Source organism: Vanacampus margaritifer, chromosome 17 (assembly GCF_051991255.1).
Source record: "Vanacampus margaritifer isolate UIUO_Vmar chromosome 17, RoL_Vmar_1.0, whole genome shotgun sequence".
NCBI classification, from domain to species: Eukaryota; Metazoa; Chordata; class Actinopteri; order Syngnathiformes; family Syngnathidae; genus Vanacampus; species Vanacampus margaritifer.
Genome location: NC_135448.1, coordinates 11,792,808 through 11,817,650, shown reverse-complemented (window position 1 = coordinate 11,817,650; position 24,843 = coordinate 11,792,808). Strand labels below are relative to the sequence as shown.

Sequence of the window (24,843 nt, the reverse complement as noted above, 5' to 3'; positions counted from 1 at the left end):
TGGAGTGATCGAATTACATTCAAACACTTGCATGGTTAACCAGCACAAATAAAAAAGAAAAAGGCTGCTGCAAGAGATTAAGTGAATTGTTCAACATTTTTTTTGCTCTTTTTGGTTATTTAAAAGACACAAAAAGGAAAAGTTCATGGAGAAGGCAAAAAAAAAAAAAAAAAGGGAGACTGGAGATAAGTTCAGATAAAGTGCGCAGAAGTAGAATAAGATGTGACCCGGGTGACACGAGCCGAGTCCGGTGCACCGCCCGCTTGAATGGATTCCAAGTCCGACTCAAATCCTTTTATTTCCCCCTTCCTTATCGCCCGCCGTCTTCTGATCCGGCAAAGTCATTTGAGCTGAGCCGTTAGCAGGTATTTGGGATTGTGACGAGCAGACGCGGCAGCCCTTTTTATTTCCTCTGTGTTGTGTTTGACAATATACAGTAAATTACCTCCACCAGATTGCGGCGGCGACGCCAAAGTGCCTTTGACATTTAGTATTTTTGTGATTTATCCGGGGATGAATTTGGGCTGTCTAATGCGCCAAGTGGAATAATGCACTTTTGCAGCAAAGCCAACCAATTTTACCCAGACAAAATATTAGAGGGGAAAAAGAACTCCAAGAGATTTTAAGGGATCCGTGCACAAGCTATTAAAGATTCGGTGGCGTTTTTTTTTTTTCTTCCTCATAAGGACGGCAAGAAGCGAAGAATATATGCAGTGTTTTTTTTAACCTTTTAAGTTTTTGCTCTTCCCATTTCTATTAGTGTGACGAGACACACAGCCGCAGCTGGCAGTGACCAATTAGTTATGAACAAAGGACTTTTATTGATTATTAAACTTATGTGAGTGATTTCATGCATTTGAATCCATCTATAGACTGCTACGTTAGCCACTAGCTAGTTTGCTACTTCCTGTTTTTTTCATCATGACCGCTGATTCTCAGCTGGAGGTGGTGAAGGGTATTATTTGATTACTTTATTTAGTGTAATCTTTGCGTGTTCAAAATAATTGCATTGAGATCTCATATGAAGAAGTTTCCCCTTGCAAGGATTTATTTAAGAGCTCTTAAAGACACAGTTCGGAAGCCCACATCATTTAAGCAATGTCTAGCCAGCCCCCAAGTGTGTATTCGCATACAAAACACTCACTCTTTTATACATAAAAAATAAAAGGTTTCTCTTCCCGCCTCTTAGGTTGAACAAAGGATTAGTGATGATAATACACAGACATGTTTATACAGACATGTTTACTCCAGTTCCCCTCCTTGCTCGGGAAACAGATGTAAACAGGATTTGACCTTAGACCTTCAGTTTTTACGACCAAATAACTAATGACAAGAGACTCTGACCACATTCTGCAACTTGCACATTCTTATCTCAAGGGCTGGTGAAAGTAAGAGGTTCCAATGAAGTTCACAAAATCATTATCACATTGTTATTCATTACAATACATGGTTATATCACATCTATATACCTATAAGTAAATTCAAAAACAGTAAAAATATAAATTGAAAACGTTAAATGTCTTCAGTGGTAGTGACCTACAAGTTGTAAACAAAGGACTTTTATTGATTGTTAAACTTATGTGAGTGATTTCATGCATTTGAATCCATCTATAGACTGCTACGTTAGCCACTAGCTAGTTTGCTACTTCCTGTTTTCTCATCATGGCCACTGACTCTCACCCGGTGGTGGTAGTGACCTACAAATTGTAAACAAATGACTTTTATTGATTATTAAGCTTATGTGAGAGATTTCATGCATTTGAATCCATCTATAGACTGCTACGTTAGCCACTAGCTAGTTTGCTACTTCCTGTTTTTTTTTTCATCATGACCACTGACTCTCAGCCGGAGGTGGTAGTGACCTACTAGTTGTAAACAAAGGACTTTTATTGATTATTAAACGTATGTGAGTGATTTCATGCATTGGAGTCCATCTGGAGAAACAATCAGTGAAGCTATAGACTGCTACGTTAGATTGCTCGGTGGCGACTTCCTGTATGACTTTCAGCCGGAGGTGCTACTGAATGACTTTTTTTTTAAATGAAAATATAGCCTGCACACTTAAAACTTTTATGATGGCAACAGTGTGGACTCATTTGGACTTGTGTGCTGAAAGCCTCCGAAGTACCACTGTAATTGTGGTACCAATTACCAAATGTAAAAAAAACGAACTGGCTCAAGAATACAGCCGTTGGGTTGGAGCTTTTATAATAAACAACAAAAGGAAGACTAAATCTTTTGGCTTGCATTTGAATCTAAAGAGACTTTTTTTTTGCTTTTCTTGTTTTTTTCCCCCCACACACACACAAACCCATCAAACGTGGAGGAACTGGCACTGAATAGAACACGGAGGAAAAAGTGCATGGCGGGGTAAGCTTTGCCAACGACATAAACACATTTCAATGATGACAATTGTTTGAGGGAAACAAACCCAGAGGCACAAATTGTAATGTTAAAAGCCCACAATGTGCCGTTAAATAATTAGCTTTGACTCCTGTGTAAAAGCGCGAGGACACACTGCTTTGTGTGTGTGAAATTAGCAAAAACGGGAGTAACCGAGTCGCGGTATTGGTTGGAGTCATGCCGTGAAAGCATCTGCTTGCCGTCTGACCCGCTGACCCGCAGGCGAGCAGGTGAGAGGGGGGGGGGGTGGCGAGCGGCGAAGGGTGACAACGTTGCGGGAGGAGAGGACGGTGCTGGAAAGCAGCTTTTGTGACATCCGCGCGCACAAACAAATGCCAAGAAATCCATTTAGGTCATAATTATGCAGCTGTTCATTTATGTTAATAACATAATTGTCTGACCTTCTGGTTGTTAGTTCAGCCTATTTTGCTGCTAAATATTGTATATTTATTTTTCGTACTCCAATGATGAAACGATTATGTTTACAAACTATGCTGCTTGGCATTCAAAGTTGAATGGCCATCTGCTATGATAATGACACATTTATTTTACTAAAGTTTATATCAGCATAGGCTTTATAAAACCAAAACCAAAATGTAGTGGGGGGGTTTTAAGCGTTCATGTGCTTTAAAAAAAAAAAGAACACTATTCATTAACTATTCATTTTAATAATATGCAACAATGTTGCATTCTGTTAGTTCACCACTACACGGCACTAAATTCTACACACTGTCCCTTTAAGCTACTGCCGAAAGATGAGATCATTTTTAGGGATTGTAGAATCAGGATCCATTAGTTTAGGTAGTGACTAATGATATGTGTGCGAATTAATAACTAAGTGCACATATGTTAATCAATAAGTCATGTTTTGAAATGTATCACTGTTGGGATTGTATTACTTATTCATATATGTGTGATTTACTCGAGCAACTGTTTTGTAGTGTCAACACAAGACAAGAACTCACACGCACACACACAGGTCACAAACACCTCGCAGTAAGCACTGAATTCCAAAGAAATCGAATAATAAGGATTTTAAATTAATCTATTCCTCTCGTGTGTTTTTTGGGGCTTTTGAGTGATTACTTCGTCCTTTGAAGAAAAAAAACGAACATGCATGATTTAAGGTAAAATAAACAGGTTGTTTATTAATGGTTTTGCCCTGTTTATGCAATTGATCATTTTAATAATAGTACACGTAACCTAATTAATTATTCCAAAAATTCACCGATACTGATATAACTGGTAGTTTTGATTCATAAAATTTTCTAAAATATAAAAAAAACATTTTTTTATCGAAAAACATAAAAATTTAGCTAATAAATGCAAACCTCATGAGTGTCATTTTCATTCTACTACTGTCAATACAATTGTTCACAGTTAAGTCCTAATCTTATTATAAAAAGGACAATTTATCCCCGTGTCCCGACTCAGATGGGTTAAATCCCTTCCAAAAGAAGACAGAGGGGATGTTAGGTAAGAAGGTGACAGCGGCAGCCTCAAGCTGTGAGCTGAGTGCACCTCCAAACAGCCTGACAAGGCCTGCGAGGGGAATGAGTGTGCGCTGGAAATGAAGCGCATGCACACACACACACACAAAGAGACACATGGCAGAAGAACACAAAATGTCTCCAAAGGAAAGAAAAAGGAAAAGCCAGAAAGAAAATACACCATCACTCGCAGAAGGAAGTGTTCCCGAGACAATCGTAGCCAACGCGATGGCAGCAGGACTCGCAGAGGATGCACACGCAGTTCCGTATTCCTTGTGGATTATTTTAAGTGCAGAATCCGGATGATTTGTAGAATATCTTGTTGGATCAACACAAAAACTAGAATTTGCTGTGGTTATGTTATGACTGATTTGAGCAACTTAGTTAGAACTAGCTGTGGTGTCTAGATTAGTAATGGGCGAGTACTGATACCAGGGATTGGAATCCCGTTGATCCCGGCCTTGTTTTAAGGTATCGGGTTCTCATGGAGGCTGCCGATACCATCCACCAATACTTAAGGCAAAAAATAAAAGCTGACACTGAATATGACCTCCTTGGCAGTTGTTATATACTGCAGTAATTTGACACATGGTCAGCTAAATGAAATTTTATATATCAAAATTATGAGAGGTACTCGAGTACTCAAAGAGTGAATACTCGCATTTGTATTGGTTTGAAAAAAAAATGGTGGTATCTAACATCTCTAGTATAAATGCCCAGAATCATTATGAGCATCTGTTCAAAATCAAACTCCGATACTAACCGTGTTTACCACTTTATCAACCTGAAATATAATTTCTGGGCAGGTGTGCTAAGTACTATATGTCAGTATATTCAGTGTTGGCACAAACCCTTAAAAGTCAGGAAAAGCCTACTCGAACATCTTAAATACATTTGGCGTTAGCCAGAGGCACTTTAAAAGGTGTCAAGTTGACTCCCATTAAATATGTTGAATGTGATTAGCTCATTCTGAAAACATCCATATCCCAGTCCTGGGGGTGTGCACACTTATGCAACCATATTATTGCAGTTATTTTGTACTTTTTTTTTTTAACATACTGTACAAGCCAAAGACAAAACCTTTTTTTTTTCTGCAGATCTGAATAGAAATTACATAACTTTTTCTCTCATTACGCGCCACTTGCATCGGGTCAAAGTGGGTCAAGTCACCCACCAGATCCGCTAAACAGAGCTATCTATGGGTCTCATGATTTTTTTCAAGCAAGCAACATGAGTTGGCGAGTTTTTAGAACCATGGCTGCATTGGAGGAATCTTTGCAAAGTTACTTGGATCTGTTGAATAGTTTTTTTTGCATAATAACATCAAATGAGCCTATTTTTTTATGGTATGTTCATATGTCATTGAACAGTTTTCATGACTGAATGAGGTATAGTGTCAAGTGTGGACTTTGTCTTGTACACATTCTTGTCATGTATTTCCCCCCAAGCGGGCCGGAGAAAGTGGAAGCACGCCACGCCATCATTAAGGCCGGGGGTGTCTCACTCAAGGACACCCTGACAGCGACACTCCAGCTGTCAGCGGGGATCCGACCTTTGACCGACGCTGCCCTTCACACGCATCCATCCCTCCCTCTTCCTTTCTCTACACGCCTCGCCATCTTCAAGCAAATATCGGCCACGATTCTTACCGAGCGAGGAAGCCAAAATACCTCGATAATGCGCGCGCACGCACACGCAAAACTCGAGGAGGCACCAGCTGGATTTGAAACTGTCCGTCCATGTTAATTTGCCATCACGGAGTCATTTTTGTCTCCTGTCCCCCTACGCACGTGCGTGCAAGTTTGCGGTCACGCCTTCGGGGAAGTGCTATCTTGACGTGACCTGAATATTTTGGGAATATTTATTATTGTGTGTGCGCGCACAGAAGACAACATGTTCATGTCATGTCTACTTCATGTCTACCTATAATGACAAGGCTATGGAGGACTGGCAAATCTGGCGCGTGGGGTGTGCGTATTTGCGTAATACGTCACTCATGTTCGAAAGGAAGCAGACAAGTGATTTGGCTACGAGTTGAAATTACACAGGCTTGATTATTTGGGTTCCTCCAAAGCAGCGACTCCAACACAGTAGCGCCTTGAGGTCACCAGGGGGGGGGCCCAGGAATAAACAATTTTGCCTCAGACTATCAGAAATTGAGTATTTAAAAAAAAATAAAAAATTGAGTATATAATGACAAATGTTGTTCTATCTATACCAACGACATATAATGAAAGGCGGACCAATTAAATGCGCTGGTAGAAGGTACAATAAATCTGAGTATCCAACTGTTGCCATTCAGCTTCCCCGAGTTCAATCCAACAAGCCCGGATTTCACACTGAAGTCAATTTGTGGGAAAATTGAGAGATCATGATTATTTTAGTATTCATACTTTTTTTTTGTGACATTTGGTAGCGTGCCCTGAGATTTTTCCAATGTAAAATAGGTGCCTTGGCTCATTAAGGTTGCAAAACACTGCTCCAAAGGCCTTGTTGCCAGTCACTGAGTGTGAAATCGACGTCCCACTCCAAATATAGTCGCGCTATGATAGGTGAAGACAGGGGAAATTATGGAAATAATCCAATCTACATTCAAACAATTCCATTACTGGCAATGTTTTAATTAAGTAATATTTTTTTGCATTTGTTTGCTAACTACTCCTCCACTAGAAATTTGACTTTTGCCTAATAAAACCAAATTATGATACTCTCAACATTGCTTGTCCGTTCATTCAGTTTTTGCACAATCAACCTGAAACAAACAATGAAACATGACCACCTTAAAAGTTGAAAATGTGACGACGGTTAAAAAAAAAAAAAAAAAAAATTATGCGGTGGACTGTGGCTGACCCTGTTCCTGTTCACTCTGAATCGTTGCCATATTTCATGATGGCTCCTCCGGGAAGCCTCGGTGTCTTCCATAGTCACTTATGAGGAATTAGCATTACGCTAATTGTACTCATGACAACACTTGTGTGGCAAAAGGCACAAGTCCTCGGAGGGAAAACAGACTTAAGTGTGGCCTTCAAATCCAAAAATTCAGCTCGTTTCACTTACAAACATGAAATTTGGCAGCATGTGTTAAACCACAAAAAAAGGTCTTCGGGTTCGGAATAAACAAGGGACTTGGATTGATAAACTGCTGCTTTTTTTTGGACAAAACAACCCAACAAGAAGAGGCCAGATGGTAAGAATCCATCTTCCTAACTGACAACACGAGGAGAGCGAAAAAACGGACACTGCGACTTTAATAGAATTCAAATGGACCGACTCCAGGTGCCGCGCTCTCTCATCACTAATATCAAAGGAAGCCATCATCCAAAGAATCCTAGCAGATATGATTTTTTTTTTTTTTTAAGGCTACAGGGGCTAATTTAATTTAGATCTCTATCTGGCAAGATCCTAATCCAATCAGAAAATTACAAGATATCAATTTATAAAAATGTTCTCCATCAGCAATGTCTTATCCGTGAAAGTAAGGCTGAGAATGAGCAAGTTCAGTTAATTTCAGAAATGCTGTATGATTTTTTTTTTTTTTTTTTAAAGCAGAAGTGAGCCATAAGAGACCAATTTTGGGATTATCCCCGTTGGGTTAGCACTCGCGTTGGTACAGCAATTTACTGCCAGCCCTTTTCAAAGCAATTACGCGTACTGTCAGCCATTTCCGAGTGATCTGTGACGATAAAAGCACCAAATCTACCAAAAGAAAGAGTTATATTTTCCACCAGTTCACCTTTCGGAATAATAATAGTAATAATCAGCAATAGAAATTGGGGTGTTCAGCAAAAAACGCCAGTTTCTGAATAAAAAGCGGAAGAACGAGCTTTTTGTGAAAAGAAACATGACGTGCACAACAGCAACCTTGATATATTTTTTTTTTTCTTTGTGACGCCTCAAACTATAAAAGAAGAAAAATAAGACATTTGATGGCAAAGTAATTTGAGTTGTGCAACTAACAACTCCATTTTATTTTTTTTTACATTCCATTTGTTAGTGCACTCCATGAACTGCCTTTTCTTAAAATTATGACACCTGCCACAACACATACTGTTAACAGCCTTCATATCGTACATACAAGCCTAAACTTGTACGACTTCCAACATGTTGGCATTTCTCATCCTCATCATTGAGATGATGAGCCAAGATTCAGTGCAAACCCCAAAAATACTTTGTCCTTCACTCCCAAAAACGTTTTTGTTTTTTGTTTTTAAATGCAAGAGCATACAGACAGGCTTTGATGCCGTTTCTGAGCCGGCTTAAAACAATGGTATTTATTTAAAAAAAAAAAAAAAAACAGCCAGCAGGTGGCAGCAGAGTATAAGAGATTAGCCAGGGCAATGTTGCAACAAGCGCTTTTTGTCAGTGTTTTCACCAAAAATGTGAATAATGATGAAACCTAGCTATATCCTAATGCTAATTGCTGCAAAACGGAAACGGATACAAATATATTTTTTTCCTGATGAAAGAAGAGACTGTAATCTTTCTTTTGGTAGGTTCCATGTTTTTAAAGCAATAGAACACAATATTCTGTGGGCCTTGACAAAATCTGTCAAAATCCAGTAAAACAGCCGGGAGCGAAGGGGGTTGCTTCAGTGAAAATGGCTGGGAGTGAATCAGTTGATCTCCAGAGCTGCAACATCGGCATCCACGGAGATATTTTAGTCATTAAGGTGGTTTACAAACCTCAATTTCACAGTCAAGCTCAGTTCTGTCCCCCTCCTTTCAAATCTATTCTGATTGTCAAATAAAGAAGCATCATCATTTGAAAGGTTATTTAATGAATCCAATTCTTTGGATTGGGTGGATGCAAGAATCACATCCAAAGCCTATGGATGACATTTCAGTCCATCAGAAGACCTCAGCTATTGATTAATATTGGGGATTCGACGATTCTTCAACTGATCTCTAAACTCTATAGCAATCGAATCCAATTGTTCAGGGTGAAAGTAAGACGCCGATAGATTTTTTAACTACGCCCGTTTGCTCAGCCACCATTTTCCATCAACCCCTTTCGAACCCTCTTTCATGTGTCAACCTGTGACTTTAAAAGGGGGTAATCCATCTGTGTGAAAGCAAGAACCCTCTCTTGATGTTGGAAGCGTATCCGTCACAAGCAATCGAGGCTGTCGTTCATATCATGAATGCCTCCTCGCCGGCCGCTGCATTCGCACTCCAGTATATTACGCAGCCCTCCTCGGGCACGCTGCCTCACAATCCCCCAATTCCCCCCCTCTGCGCCATGTGTCTCTTCCTCCTCGGCACGCCGTCACTATTTACAGTATATGATCTCCCCTCTCAGAGCCAGCAAGCCATAAGCCGCGGAATTAAGTGTATGCTGATGTGTGTGTCAAAGTGTGTATGTAAGAACGCAAAAAGTGCAATCATCATTTTTGCCTGCAAAATATCAATCCATTACCGACTGAAGTTATTACCCAAATGTGACCCCCGCTTCCCCCTCACAACCCAAACCAATAAAATAGAAAAAAAAAAAGGAAATGATTAGCAATGGCATGCTAACGGGTGACATCAATCAATGATTTTTAAGCAGGCGTCGGGCGCCGATCAATCTTCGATATCCGCCGATGGCTTACAAAAAAAAAAACGTCCGGCAGGAGAGCTTCAACACGCCTGACAGCACGTCCAATTTAACAGCGAGGCCTTGCATTCAATTACCCGCCCGCCGCTGGCGGATACGTTTTTTTATTTTTATTTATTTTTTTACCACAGGACTGTATTTTCCTTTTTTTTTTCACTCACTCCCACATACAAACATGGTCTCCCAGGCCGGGAATCGAACCCACGCCAACTTGCATCGTAGGCAAGTGACCATCTGGAGCCCTAATGGCGGATAACTTTCAATCGGGCAAAGAACAAAGCGTTATATTTTCACGCCACGTCAATAAAGATCGAAATGCTCATTTTGGACCACATGCCGGAGACGAATCAGTCGGTAGGTAACCGCGACTGGGACGAGAGCAGAATGCGTTAAAGGAGCGAAGATGGGAAAAAGATGTGGGGGTTGACATCGCGGTGTGCAAGTGCGATGTAGCGTTGTGTAAATTAACCCTCGAGAGGGGGTGTATAAAAGGAGAGCTGAGAGAAAAAAACTAAATTTTTAAACGACAAAATACTGTTTCTGTTCAAAGGAAGCTTCTTTTGGTGTAATACTTTATCATTTTCCTCGCGGACGAATAATCTGAATTGAAATACTTTGTGCATCCAAACATTTAAAACATAAATGGAATAAATGAGGAAAACGATAAAAGAATCATTCTTTTTTTTGGGGGGGGGGCAAGGCTTGGCTGTTTGTAAAACGGATAAGACAATAATTAATTTTGTAGAGGGTTGGTGGAAAGGCCTAGGAAACGTTTGGTTTACAGGAGGTGGACATTTCCTTTTTTTTTTTCTTTCTTTTTTTTTTTCATACGGTAATTTTACCGATTTGACATGTCATCATCATTGCTCTCTTTTTTATTTATTTTTTATTTTTATGTGTATGTGCGTGTGAGTGTGTGTGTATTCATTAGTTCACCTAAAACATTTTAAAAAATCCCATACCGTTCACCTAAACCGAACACATCCAGCCAGAGTCGTGAGGCCGTCAGGAGACCCGAGGAAGGACCAAAGAAAGGAAAGCACCGACCAGACACCACCCACCAATCAGAGTCCTTCACCAACCCCAGAAACATCTAAATTCCAACAAATCAGGGAGACCTCAAGGTGGACTTTTTTTTTTTTTTTCTCCATTCGGTAATTTTACCGATTTGACATGTCATCATCATTGCTCTCTTTTTTATTTATTTTTTATTTTTATGTGTATGTGCGTGTGAGTGTGTGTGTGTATTCATTAGTTCACCTAAAACCTTTTAAAAAATTCCATACCGTTCACCTAAACCAAACACTTCCAGCCAGAGTCGTGAGGCCGTCAGGAGACCCGAGGAAGGACCAAAGAAAGGAAAGCACCGACCAGACACCACCCACCAACCAGAGTCCTTCACCAACCCCAGAAACATCTAAATTCCAACAAATCAGGGAGACCTCAAGGTGGACATTTCCATCTCCCCGTAGTCAACAGATGTTCACATTTTCGGCGAGTGCTTGCGAGGGGTTGCGCACACCGACCCAAGCAGGTTTTTACGCGTCGATCCGGGTTATTGTGTATTATTCGCCATTATCCTTCAGTATCATCACCGATGAAGTGTTTTTAATCGCTACTAGCTAAGTTCGTGACCATGATTAGGCAAAAACTTGACCCGCATCTATTTGAAACTTCCTGGTGATTTAGCACGCAAGGAAAGCCTTGAAAATCTGGTAGAGTTTCAGATCAGTTTGTTCTTGATTCGTTTTTGAAAATAAATCAGAAATTGTGTTTTCATTACATCTCGTTCCTTTGTCAACAGGCTGACCTTAACAACCTTAGCCAAGAAGCAAGCATGAAATGTTTGGTAGAGAACCAAAAGCAACTGTGTCAAAAGACAGTCCTCTCCATATTTGGACTTGTGGGCGGAGGTCAACAGTTTTCAACGAACTGCGTACCCTCCAACTGAGAACCAAAAGCCAAGCATACCGGCAGTGGGGTTGTTACCAAAAAAGGTGTACATGTTGGTTCTGATTCAAACTAGGAGCCTTGGGGGAGGGTCCGCATGAGTGGCCCCATTGTGGTTCAGAAAAGAGTTGCACCTCCATAAAACTACCATTCATTTACACCTGCAAAGAAAAAATGTCCCCGCTTTTGTACTCCTCAAAATGTCAGCAAATGTCATCAAGTATCAAGCGCGTCTTATTATTTACCTCTTCTTTGTTTGGCGTTTTAATGAGTTTTATTTGCTTGGCTGCTTCGCCAATTTCTCTATTTACCTTTGCCATTTTATCCATCCTAATTTAAATCTGCCCCAAGGTTGATTTTTCTTTTTCTTTTTTGCTTTCCTCTGTGGAGCGTTGTGAGGAGAATGGTGGCAAGACCCGAAAGCTGACCCACGGTTCCGAATTAGAACTTGCGTGTTCGAGATAATTGACGTATGAGTCTACACCAGACTGAAGAACCTTTTTAGTTTTTGTTACTTTTGTATAGAAGTTCTCTCGTGGATTTACAAAATGTATGAAAAAAAAAATTGGAAAAAAAATTTATGAAAAAAATCTTAATCAAACATTTTGTAGTCTAATCACAGCAAATTCTCTCTAAAATAATCTGAAATTGTCGCGAGAGACATACAGTACAGATTTGATTTTCGTTTTTTTTTTTCATGCAGTAACTAGAGCACTATTTGATGTTTGTGAAGCTTCAGTCTGTTATGAGTGTTTTGTGTTGGTTGACTGCAGGCCATTGTGTTAATGTTGCTAGTTGCTATGCTATGTGCTATGCTATGTCCCTTTGTGATGATATGTGCTAGTCGCTATGGAGTTGCTGTGTTCTTGTAATTGTCATTCTTAGGTCCTGTATTTTAGCATCTGGATTTGAGACTCTTGTCATATAAGCCTTTATTCTGTCATATAAAATGTGCATTGCCTTAACGAGAGTTACTGAATGACACTTGAATGGTCAGTGCGTTTCCTATTCCTCCTCTTCCATGCTAGCTTTTCTTCCATGTTTTTTTCCCAGTCAAGGCATTTTGAATCTGCACCTGCTCTTTGTTGCTACTTTGTATTTTTGTACATCAGAATTCTCTCTTTCTGAACTCTAATGTCTTGTCTGTTTTTCGGGTGACTGAGGTTCAGGACTGAGGACTTGAGTCAAGTCATCTTTATTTATATAGCAGATCAAATCCTCTTTGAGGGGTCCGCAAATGACCCATGACCCACATGCTCCCCACAGGTTCCATTGTGCCAAGGGAAATTCAAAAACTTTTTTTTTAAGAACCCTCAATGATCAACTATCCTATCAATATATGATATCATGCTGTAAGACAGATTTCAAGGAGTCCATGTCTTAATTTGCCATTTAACAAACTGTCCGACAAGCCTACTCATGAATTCCGAGATTTTGCTCTTTTGCCGAGGAAAATCCATCTCGCTTTTTTTGGCCCAGTCAGCCTCCAAACAATCGCCCTCCACTTGGCCGTGACAGTGACAAACGCTCCTCAACGGCATCCAGCCTTTAGCTACCCACTTCCTGTACAAGCTCCGCCTCCTCCTCCACCACCTCCTCCTCCTCCTCCTCTTTCATCTGTTACTGGCAAGTTCTCAAAGTCGGGCCAAGGTGCCGGTCCATTCTTTTATCCCTCCCCACCGCTCAGGATGCCGGGATGAGTTTGTGTGATTAGAACAGGAAGATGCGACGCGGTCAATATTTTAACATTTGATTCCACTTGGGGGGAAAAGTGTGTGTGTGTGGGTGGGGGGGGGCAGAGCACCCTGTTCATTATATAACAAATTTAGAGTGAAATCGGTTGAGCTTTATCTATGGACGGGAAAAGTGCTGCGTAAGGAAGGCTGGGAGATGATTGCTATAAACACCCCGCGCGCACTTGCACACGCACACACACACAATTTGGAATAATCAGCTCACGTTCGCACCGCCACAGCCCAAGAGCTACCGCGAGAATATTTATTGGCTACCGGCTCAATGGCTGTATTGAGGCGAGGGCTTGGAGGGAGGGAGGCAGAAAAACGAGCAAAGAAGAAGAAGAAGCTACAGCTCAATAGCTCTTCAATTCCGAACACTCTGTGCATGCACATCAAAGAAGCGGCAAAGAAAGAGGATGGGGAGGGGGGAGCGAGGGGGGGGGCTCAACCAGTGCCACGACCCTGCATGTGCGTGCGTGCGCGCGTCCGTCCCCGGCCGTACCTTGCGCGTGCGTGCAGAGCGATCCGAGGACGGCGATCCACAGGAGGCAGCGCGCCGTCATCCCTCCGTCGGTCGTGCTCGCCCGTCGTCCTCCGTCACCTCCGCCTTCCATCAGACGGCGTTCCGTGCCGCTAGTGCGGGCTCCGACGCATCCTCCGCGGCGGGGTGAGCGCCAGCCCTCTGAGCTCTCACCGGGCCGCATGCTGCTTCACATCCAGAACACGGGGAAGGGAGGGGAGGAGGGGGGGGGGGGACGGAGGGAGAGATAGGGAAGGAGAGGATAGGGGGGGTTAGGGTGGGGGGGTGCGTGAGTTTTCTCCTTCCTCCTCCTCCTCCGTCTAACATAGACTAAATAAATCCATCATATGGCGCTCGACGGCGAGAGGAGAAGTGACTTGTAAATCAGCCATCAATGTTGAGGCAGACTTGGCGTTTCAAATCCACATTTTTCCTCCTTCGGGATGCATCCAAGCTCCCAGGATGGTTGGTATTCCCCCCTCCTTCAAAAAACAAAACAAAACAATATATAGATCCTTTCTTCTGTCTTTTTAACCCCCCTCGCAGTCCTTTCTACTCTTTTCTCTTCAAGTGCGGAATGCGGGAATTGTTGCATCCCGCTCCCTGCTGTGGCGCAAAACAATCAGCCTCACTCATTCTCGATCCCCCCCCAACCCCTCCCCTTAAAAATAAAACCATCAAATAGTCTTGCCGTGTTATGTTCAAGTTATCCCCCAGGATTGAAAGAAAGAATGAAAAGAAATCCCTCTGGTCTCAAAGCAGAGGAGACGTATCCTGCTCCATCCTTCTGCCTCGTCTTCCTGCTGCGAGTGAAGCGGGCTGCCTGACTGGTGCGAGATGTTGCCTTCAAGTGCGCCTCGGAAGCTCCCGCATCGTAAGTCACGCGCGTCCGTCGCACGCGAGTCACAGCCCGAGTGGCTCCGTGATTAAAACCGCTCCGGCGGAAGGTGGGGGGGGGGGGGGGGGGGAAGAAACGCCGGCGCTTGCACGAATCACTCCGCTACCCTCCTCCTTCTCGTCCTCCTCTGCCGCTAGTCTCGTGGAATGAAGTCGGTAGAGGAAGGAGTTTGGGAGTTGGTGGCGAATTAAGCTCCCCGGCCGCGTGCGTGGGTGTGACTATTGGTCAGGGGATGGGTCGTGGAAGTGATGCAGCGCTGTGTGCATGCAGTGCAATGTTTTAGAAAAAAGTCTGAAGAAAAAAAACAAAGCCCACAAATAGAGTATTGCCTTTTCCCTCATGGATGCAGCACTTCATCAAAGAAATTGTGGAATTAGACTAGTTTGCAGATTTCTGCACATTTGCATAATCCTGCCAATTACAAGCGACAAAAACAACCATCCTCAGCTATGGTATACCTAGAGGTGTAATGATTAATCGGCAATTAATCGATTACCAAATTTTTGGATAATTGTCAAAATGCTCTGAATTTCAGCTCCTCAACAGTAAATATTTTCCCATTTCTGTAGTCCTCCTTGAAAGCTGGCTGTGTTTTGAACACTTTGAACAACAATGATTAGCATTTTGGCCGATTTTCCCCACGTTACAGAGCAAACCAGTAACCGAATTGCAATTTATGTTTATGCACTGTCAATTTCAAATGTCCTGTTTTTGGCTGTAAAGTTAAACTTATTTTTATCAAATGTATTGATTTATAGAAAACATAACCAACAGGTTAATGGATTACGGTAATAATCGCTAGTTGCAGCCGTACTGAAAAATGTCATACAAATAGGCTACCACAAGACAAAAAAAAAAAGTGGTTGAAAAAACATTGGTTCTGCACAAACCAGTTAACAGGTTATTTCTTAGACCTTCAAGTCTCACTTTCCAGACCTTTGCGTTTGTTGCTGGGGATGAGCCGTGCGACTAATTTATTTCTAACAATACAATAATGTTCACTTTAGTATTGCAGCCCGCGAGGAGGCTGTCACATCAAAAGCCATCACCAACCATCCGTTACTGGCTGCATGGCATGTGTTTGTCCTGCAAGGTCATCTCGTACGGACGGCGCACAGATATCTTGGATGATGCTGCCTTTTTTTTTTTTTTTTGTCTCACAGACGAGTGATTAAGGATTTTCAAAAGTTGAGTAGTAATAAGTGTAATAAGGTGAGTTTTAACGACAGGGATTAAAGACTGCATTATCCGGGTAACTGTGCTCTTTTCATGACAGGAGAACAAGAATTAAATCGAGAGATTTGCTTGATTTTGTTAGGTTTTTCCTCCCCAATCGTTGACATGAATACAAAGCGGACTTTGGTTTACGAAGTTTCGAGGTTAAAGTGGTACACCATTGACTAGTTTGGGCATATTCTAGCCTTCACACAAATCCATCTTACAAAAGATGCACCGTAATGACTTCCAAGTTTGTCCACCAGATGGCACTAATCTCCCCATACAAAGCAGTCGGCAAAATGTCACATTTGTTTTCCCATTTTCTAAAACGTTGGCCCGCTACTGAAAGGATAACCGTTGCATTTGTTGGATAATGGTTTGCACTCCCACTAGTTTGATGTTAGACAAGTCACTGAATAGACGCAAACATGGCCAAGATAATACAGGAGGTCCTCGTCGACAATGTTTTGGTGCTCCGAGAACTAGCTTGCGCAGCGGCGTAAGAATCCTTGGTCACGAGGCACAAGGTTGCATGATCAGTTACCGCCATACTTCCTGCTTGTCATATTTTATGTAAATAAGGCGAAGAAGCAATTTTTTTATACAAATATTGACTGTAATAATGACTTTACAACTGCATCCTCTTAGGTTAGCGTTAGATTGTGTCCGAGTAGGTCGGTTGGACGACTGGATCAACCCGCGACGCGAATCCGGACGGACGGATCGACAGAATATTCGGCAGGCGTCGTTGGTTAAATCAATTAAGTTAACAGTCGATTTCTTACCCTTGTGTAATCATTTTTAGAGATCAATTATTGATGCCGCTGCTTTTGATTCATTCATTTATGCAGTAATACGCGCATCTTTAGGGTAATCTATGCATGCACGCTACACTGGCTGGTTCAGATGAGAGAATTTCATCAAGGAATCTCCAAACAGGTGTATCGATGCAAAAGTGAGGCGGGTTAATGGCCGTGAGAGTTGATGTACTTGTGGGATTTTGTGTGTGAGCTTCATGAAGCTCTCTTCTGCCATCTGCAGGCGCACTCCCTCCACCCTCTCCTGCAACAATCGGATCTTTGCTGTATCTCTTTGCTTCATCATCTGCGTAGCACTTTTTTCTTTTCTTTAATGGTCTCGTGTCTTTCTATTTTTCCTTCTCGAAGACTTCTAGTGTGAATATGTTGCCGACCCCCCTCTTCTCCCCTCTGTCTGCTTGTTCCCTGCTCGGAGAAATCAATAAGCCATGTGTGAGGTTCACATCCTGGGGAAAGTGAGAGAGAAAGAAAGGAGAAAAGACGACAGGGAGGAGAGCACGGAGACGCTGGAGGGGGGATCGGCGAGAAGGGGGGTGGAGGGGGGTGCAGACGCCGAGCTCGGGGTGAAGAATATCGGATGAGACGAGGAGTGGGGAGGAGGTGGGCAGGGAGAAAGGAGGCAATTAAAAAACAAAATGAGGAGAAGAAAGAATGAGAGCGAGTGAACGGACATGATGGTTTTGGACTTGAAGGAAGACGGGGGGCAAAAAAAAAAAAAAAGAGGAATTCATAACGATTGTGATCAAGATCTTCTTGGAAGCTGCATTACATGCTTGTGCTTGGGGTGCTGCAAACTGGTTTCAACTCATGCTGCTGACAGAAGCCGGTTCTCCCGCAGAGTGCTTCACCACTGCATCAAATGAGTTGAAATTTATGAACTCTACTCTTCCAACAGCCCATTTATTTCCCGCCATTAGGGCTGCGATTGCTCCGATCAGCTTTGGTTTGATGCTTTCCCGTTGCGGTCAAACAACGAGCGGTCAAGGTGGAACATTTATTTGTTATTGCCTTAAGTTGAGGCCATTTGCCGCGTCTGTGAAGGGAATCCGAGCAAAAATGAAGTCTGCAGCAAGTCAAGCCTCAAGGCGAAAAGGAAGAGCATATCTTTGTCTACCATACAAACATACGGGTAGATTCGGCTGACGTGTATGCCATTGCGACAGGCTCGGGTCCCGTTCAAGGGTCATCTTACAGTTCACCATGTCACGAAAGCTGCCAACACACCACCGTTATTGTTATTAGTTAGGATGAGCAGATTTTCACAATCAAAACCGGGACACTATAATCTCGCTGAAAAATCAAATATACACACACACACAATATAAACTGTGAGATTGGAATACACAAACAATTGGCTTGCTGACTTTGAAAAACCAGGACGTGCGGAATAGTGGGACAAAAACAACAGGGCTGGCGAAATCCACCAGGACTTGAGACACAAGGCTCAAAACAAAGACTGTCCCAAGTAAACCGGGCATCTGGTCACCCTATGTTAAAGGGGCATTCAGGGATCCCTGGCGCCATCTGGTGGTGAACTAACAATTCTGTTTATGCCAATGATATGCAAAAAAAACATGTATCGCATAAATTTATATATATTTGTAGGTCTAGTAATCACTAATTATATTACATGGCTGTAGTCTGACCTTACGAGCGCTGCCATGTTTTGCCGCCATCTTACTGCTACGGATGCCGAAAAGGACATCTTTGCAAATGTAGTTAGCCCGGGTGGTATTGCATTGAGTTTCGGACCCAATGGGTCGACTGCAGCTTACCTACCACAGCTGGCGTCTGCAGGTGGTCGTCACTAACTTTTTTTACTAGCCCACCCTGCTAGCTGCTCTTGTTAGCCACTTCAGCCTATGGCTGCGACTAAACTACCGCTAGCCGCTCTTGTTAGCTGCTCCGGCTAATTCCGGTTCGCTCGGTCTTTCGGCATGACTCGCCGGGGCTTCACAACGGCTGCCAAGTCGCCGACGCTCGCCAAGATGCTCGTTTGCTCATGCAAAATAATAAGAATTGTTGGTAGGCTTGTGAAATGTGGTCTCTCGGAGCCACCGTTGCGTGCTTCTAATGCTATTCTTTAACCACTAGATGGTGCTACGGATCAATGAATAATCCCTTTAAGTGAAATTGAGCTTTTGAAACCAAGGTGCTTCTTTAACAGTGTATCCAGAGAAATACAATAACATTTTTGGAAAACGAACATTTTAGACCAAAACAACCAGAATGGCTTGCATTATGTCTTCAAAAGCAACACTTTCTCGAAAGCTGGCAAGCTCTCTTTTTACCATCACAATCATTTTAATAGACTTTTCAACCGTTGCGACCAGGAGCAGGTAGCTAACCTTGGTAGCTAGGTAAGCTAACAAGCCAACTCATTAGTATCATAATGCAACAAGAGTATACTATTAATTTACAAATAATAATAATAACCGAAAGTCCATTCAGTGATTGCCTAGTTGGCGTTTCTGGATGGCTGGGATGGAGTCCAGCAAGTCCACAATTTGTAAAGTACAGTGTGTGGAAAAAAAAAAAATTGTGTTGCCCCTTTTGCGCTAGAATTTTGATGAATGAATGATTTACTTTTCAACCTATTTTTCCTTGTTTGTCTAGGTCATGTAAATGCACAAATATATTGCGGCACACGGGGAGAAAATGAATGGATGAATGAATTGAAGATGATATGATTGGTTCTCCTGATTTGCGGAAAACGGTTGTCAAAAAGCCTTGGTGCAGAGACTTCCACTGTGAAGACGAGTGCAACACGATCCTCAATAAGAGTACGGGAACGCATGCGGCAACGCTCGCTGCTAGGAGGCATTGGAGCGGTGACAAAAGCAAATGTGAAATGGCGACGGTGAAAGGTGTTTAAAACCTGCCGCTTCTCTTGACAACCGGTGGCTCGCGGAGGCAAAGTGGGAGTGACGGTTGCTTTGTTGTTCTCTAAACAGGCGTTCCAAAAAATTGTCGTGACACGGGAGGAGAAAGAGGCCGCCTATGTGTTAGCGCAGCTGTTAGAGACGATGCGCTCCAGGTGAGAGCGTTGTCCCCGCTTAGCCGCCCACCCAAGCAAGCCTTGCTTTAAATACACGGGAGACAAAGATTCCGCTGGTGGATGCGTGACAGGATCCGGGACTCGCCATCCATCCATTTTACGAGCCTCATTAGAGGTGGAGTCCAGCCCAGCGGACTTTAGCCTGGCCAGTCAATCGCAGGGCACAAAGACACACAAATTCACACCTATGGGCAAGTTAGAGTCTTCATTTAACCCTGGAGAACCCAAGAACCCTTTTCTTCTTTGGAAAATTCTGAATTATACATTAAATGACTGCTATAAGTTCACTGAACACCAAAATATATGTTTTTTCAATTTTAACCCTTTATTCCGTAATTTAGGATTTGGGCGAAATTTGACCCTTTTGGGATTTAGGGGTATAATTTCGAAAAATCTGAATAACAAAAACGGTCAGTAAACTATTTAGAATTTAAGAAAATAATCAATCAAATACACAGCTACATTGAACAATATAATTTTTTTGTTTTATTTGTTGCATTTTAGAACTGGATTTTGAATGTACAAAAAAAAAGGTCCTTGTTATTTGAGTAGCAGAATTTATAGGGGCCAAATTTGACCCCGTGGGTTCTCCAGGGTTAGCAGAAGAATAGACCCTTTACATATTTCAGATGAGAGCCAGATGAGCACCCTTGTTCGAAAACATGCACCAGTAATCAAAATGATGGCAACAATTACTCAACTACAGGTAAGGGGAGGAGTTTATTTCTAATATTTGGAACACTATTAAAAAATTAACAAAAATCTTACCGCAAGTCCAAATTTAGAATTAAAACTACGTTGCGCCACAAAATGTCGGATAGCACTGAGGTCTACAAGAAGAGATGTAGCGTAATTAAGAAGCAGAAGAAGAGGCAGAGAAGGTCCCCAATTAAGCTCCAGTAATGCAGGTGACATTCCAACAGAGCAGAGAAAATAATATTATATACTAGCTTGCATGTATTTGGAATGTGGGAGGAAGGCAGAATACACGGAGAAAACCCACGCAAGCGCAAGGAGAACATACAAACGCCACATAGGAAGGTAGTATAGCAGAGATTTGAATGCTAGAAATGTAAGACAGACATGCTAACCTTCAATTGATCTCCCTTATCCAAGACTCTATTGAAATATAAAAGCAAATTTGTAACAGACAAGGTTGGCTCAGAGTGAGGAAGTGCGAAATATTGACTTTGTTCACAGCTGGGTGGCTGGCAAGACCTTGTCAAGACCAGCCCTGGCTTGAATCTCATCACTTGAAGGGCACGGCCGCTGAGCAGTGGTTAACGACTAAGGGTCATGAAGTTGAATTTGTATTGATGATTTTAAACTCAGGATTGATATCAAAGCGCAAAGATCACAAGCCACACATCGGACTCCTGACACAGATCAGAAAGGTTAAGGCTCGGATCGAGAACCACCTTTTAAACCAAACCAATTCAGCTCACGGCACTAAAGACAAAAAAAACAGTCATTGCAAAGGCTTTTGTTTGCGAGCAATTTGTGGTTTACGCCGACCTCTCTGTTGACACTCCGAGTTTTGTACACTTGGACGCAAGGCAAGACTTTGCCAGAAAAGCGAGTCGGAGTGCATAAAAGAGTCGTATTGGGCTTTTGCCAGAATTTTCAACAAAGGCAGTCCACTGGTTCAGAGGCCAGCTCTGCATTAAGCAAATTAAGTTAAAAAAAAAAAAAAAAAAGTGGTGTAAGGAACTATGGCCAGAAAAAGAAGAGGATATTGGAGATGCTAATAAAATGTCAGCACATTCAGTGGAAGAAACATGAACTCCTCGTAACGGGATTTAGTTTTTGATGCTAACCAACCGATGCTAAGCAAAAAAAAAAAAAACATCTCCCAATTTTACTAATAGAGAAGCGACTGCAACGCTTGTGGGGGCTGCGGGGGGGTTTCGTGGGGGGAATTATGGCTCCCATTTTGTAAACATGCACAATCATGCTCACTCTCTCCAACAAACACACACAACGAGGCAGACAGTGTTTGTTCGTCCCCAGCTGCCTGTTTACAACCGTTGTCGCTCGCGGGGAGGGTACGTCGAGAGACAGATTGTTTGGGTGTGTGTGTGATTGTGTGTGATTGTGTGTGTGTGTCTGTCAGTGTGGAGAGGCTCATTGCACAAACAGAGGCAACGTCATTGACTTTTCAACAAGATGCCGGCGGCTACCGCCAACACACACACACACACAACACACACACACACACTCAGGTTTGACTGATCGCTTTCACACATCGAAACAATATCACCGGGTCTAGCACGATAAAAGATATGCAGACGCCATTTGTTGAAGGTGGAGGGGAGGGATGTCATTAGGCTCAATATCCTGAATGTGAAACTCATACTTGGATGATATGAAGTGTGGTTGGGAGCAGGACTTTATGACTGTTTTAAGTCGATTTGACAACAATACTCTTGAGGCTTTACTGTTAGATGCTAAAGATGCTAGCAAGATGTGAATGTAGCATCACAAATCTGGCCCCAACTTTCATGATGGATTATTGCCTGAAAATTTTTTGGGTTGACCCGATGGGAACATTGCGGCCATGCGTGCCTAAAACACCTTCATGTCCCTTGACATGGAACTTTTCTATTCCTTCTTTTTACTTTTTGTTGCTAGCCAACCAATAAACTTGAATATCCTCCTTTACGAGAGTCTCCGTACGTCTCCAAGAGCCTCTGTGAGTGGCGGCGTGCATCCCTCAGTCACGCCTTTCTGTCTCTCTACAGTCTCTAATTGACTAGTTTAGTCACGCAATGATAAGTTAAGAAATAATAATTAAAAAATTCAATTACAGGCATTAAGAAGGGGGCCAGAGAGGGATGACTTTTCAAAAGATTATTTAATTATTTATGTCATATTCTACAGTCAAGTCATAGATACAGTTTTAATAGATGAGAAAAAAAAATGTAATCACTGAAACTCTACCTTTAATCAATTATTTATTTGATTTTTTATTCCCATTCATATTGCAGTTGAATTCTATGGATGTGTATTATTTGATCCAAAAACTGTGGGTGGCCACGGGCCAGTCGTCATTAAAGGCAATCACATCAGCCAGGTGGGTTCATACAGGTATCTGGGGGTCCACATTGACAACACACTCAGCTGGAGGGTACACGTTGGAAGTCTCTGCTCCAAACTCCAACAGCGTCTCGATTTCCTACGCAGACTTCGGCTCTATGGAGCGGAGCAGAGGATCATGCTGTTGTTCTACCGGGGCTGCATTGGAAAGTATCATCATGTCTGTTAGCGAGAGCCACTACATCGTGATAACTTACATTGATGTTTCTGCATCTGGCAATTTATTATTATATTATATTATTAGTATGGGATTTTTTTTTAATGGGCTTTAGGTGAACTGATGAATACACACACGCTCGCACGCACGCACGCGCACACACACACGCACATACACATACTCACCCACATACAAAAAAAGGTATATATATATATATATATATATATATATATATATATATATATATATATATGTGTGTATATGTGTATATATATATGTATATGTATTTTAAAAAAAAAAAAAAAAAAAAACATTTATTAAAATTTTTTTTAATTGATTTGTTGGATTTTTAAAAAAAAAAAAAAAAGAAAAAAAAGGAGAGCAATGATGATGTCAAATCGAATGAACAATACTGAGCTCTTAAAAAAAAAAAAAGGAAAGTATCGTCAGATACGGCATTGCGGCCTGGTACGGCAACCTGACTGTGCAGTCAAGGTCACAGATTGCCAGTCTGGTGCGGACTGCCATGAAGATCACGGGGGTCAGGAATCTTCCTTCCCTACAGATGCTTTATAAGCGGTCCTTCACCGGACTGGCACAGAAAATTGTTACTGACCCGACTCACATTCTGCATCATGAGTTCCAGCTACTGCCTTCCAGCAGGAGATTCAGGGCCCCCAGAACCAGGCTGAACCGCTACAAGAACTCATTCCTGTCGACATCCATCAAATTACTTAATAACCGACATTAACTAAGTGGTGCAATATATATATATAGGAGTGTGTGTGTATTATTTATTTTAATTATCTCTCTCTATTCTGTTGTTTTTCTCACTGTAAACTACTGCTGCACTTCTTATTAAATTTTGATTTTTATCTCTTTCTATTCTGTTGTTTTTTCCTTACTGTAAACTGCAGCTGGACGGAGTCCAGGAAAAAGTTCCCCACGGGGAAAATAAAAGTATATCGTATCGTATCGTATCCAGTAGCAGACCAGGAAGTGAACCGGAACCTTGAGTTAGTAGTCCCAATTTTGAGACTTTGGTCAATATCAGAACTTGAATGAGCCATCGTCGAGTCCATCGGGACCTTACAGTTACTTCTAAACTGTAACTTTCGTGTCAATCTGCGGCAACTACAAAATATGACATATCAGATGAAATCCTAAAAAATGTTCTTGGAGCAGAGACTTCTTTTCCTGACAAATATATTTTGTCACTGTCAGACCTCTCTCTGATGTAATGGAGAAACCTTGAAGGTTCAAATAAGAAACTTCTCTTGAAAGATTTGCTACATTTAAGGTTGTTTCAAAAGCCTCAATCGACTACACAGTTTTTTTTTTTGGGATGCCGTCTTGTTTTTTTTTTATATATGCTAATGATGAACACTAGTTTAAACTGATTTGCATATTGTTGTATTGATTTATTTTTTGTTTTGTTTATGCAACACATAGACATCCTATGTTTTCAAAATGTGGGTTTGGATTAAATCAGCGCAAGCGATCCTTGGGTTATTCTTAGCATCATGTGTAGGTGTGTTTCTCGTAATTTCCAATAAAGCAGTGATAAAATGTTAGTGCGGCCAATCTAGGCTGAATTATTACAGTGTTCCCTGAGTTTCTCTCCATTTTGGTCTGTCCCTTCCAATCCTGTTTATCGCACTTTACTTTTAAGTCTCACATATTGCCTGCAGGAGCAAAGTGTTTTTTTTTCCCCCCTCTCTTATCCTCTATCACAAGAGGAGCGATAACGGCGGAAAAGACTTGAAGGAGCGGACCCTATTCCAACGGATTTGGGGGGGGGGGTTCCAATCTAAAAATTCAACCACTTAATCCAGGAAATAATTTGTAGCAGGTCATCTACATCTCGCCCCTTTTGGTAGCAGTAGGCTGTTAATCCAGCTCC

General features: G+C 42.0%; 1 protein-coding gene across 1 annotated transcript in view; it reads right to left on the bottom strand.

The window, feature by feature from the left end:
• Positions 1-24,843, bottom strand: part of csmd3b (CUB and Sushi multiple domains 3b) — a 346,686-nt gene that overhangs the window by 265,737 nt on the left and 56,106 nt on the right. The window contains exon 4 of the mRNA XM_077547793.1: positions 13,678-13,880. Coding sequence (XP_077403919.1) covers positions 13,678-13,879 — 202 coding nt within the window. The 5' untranslated portion in view covers position 13,880. The remainder of the gene's footprint in view (positions 1-13,677; positions 13,881-24,843) is intronic.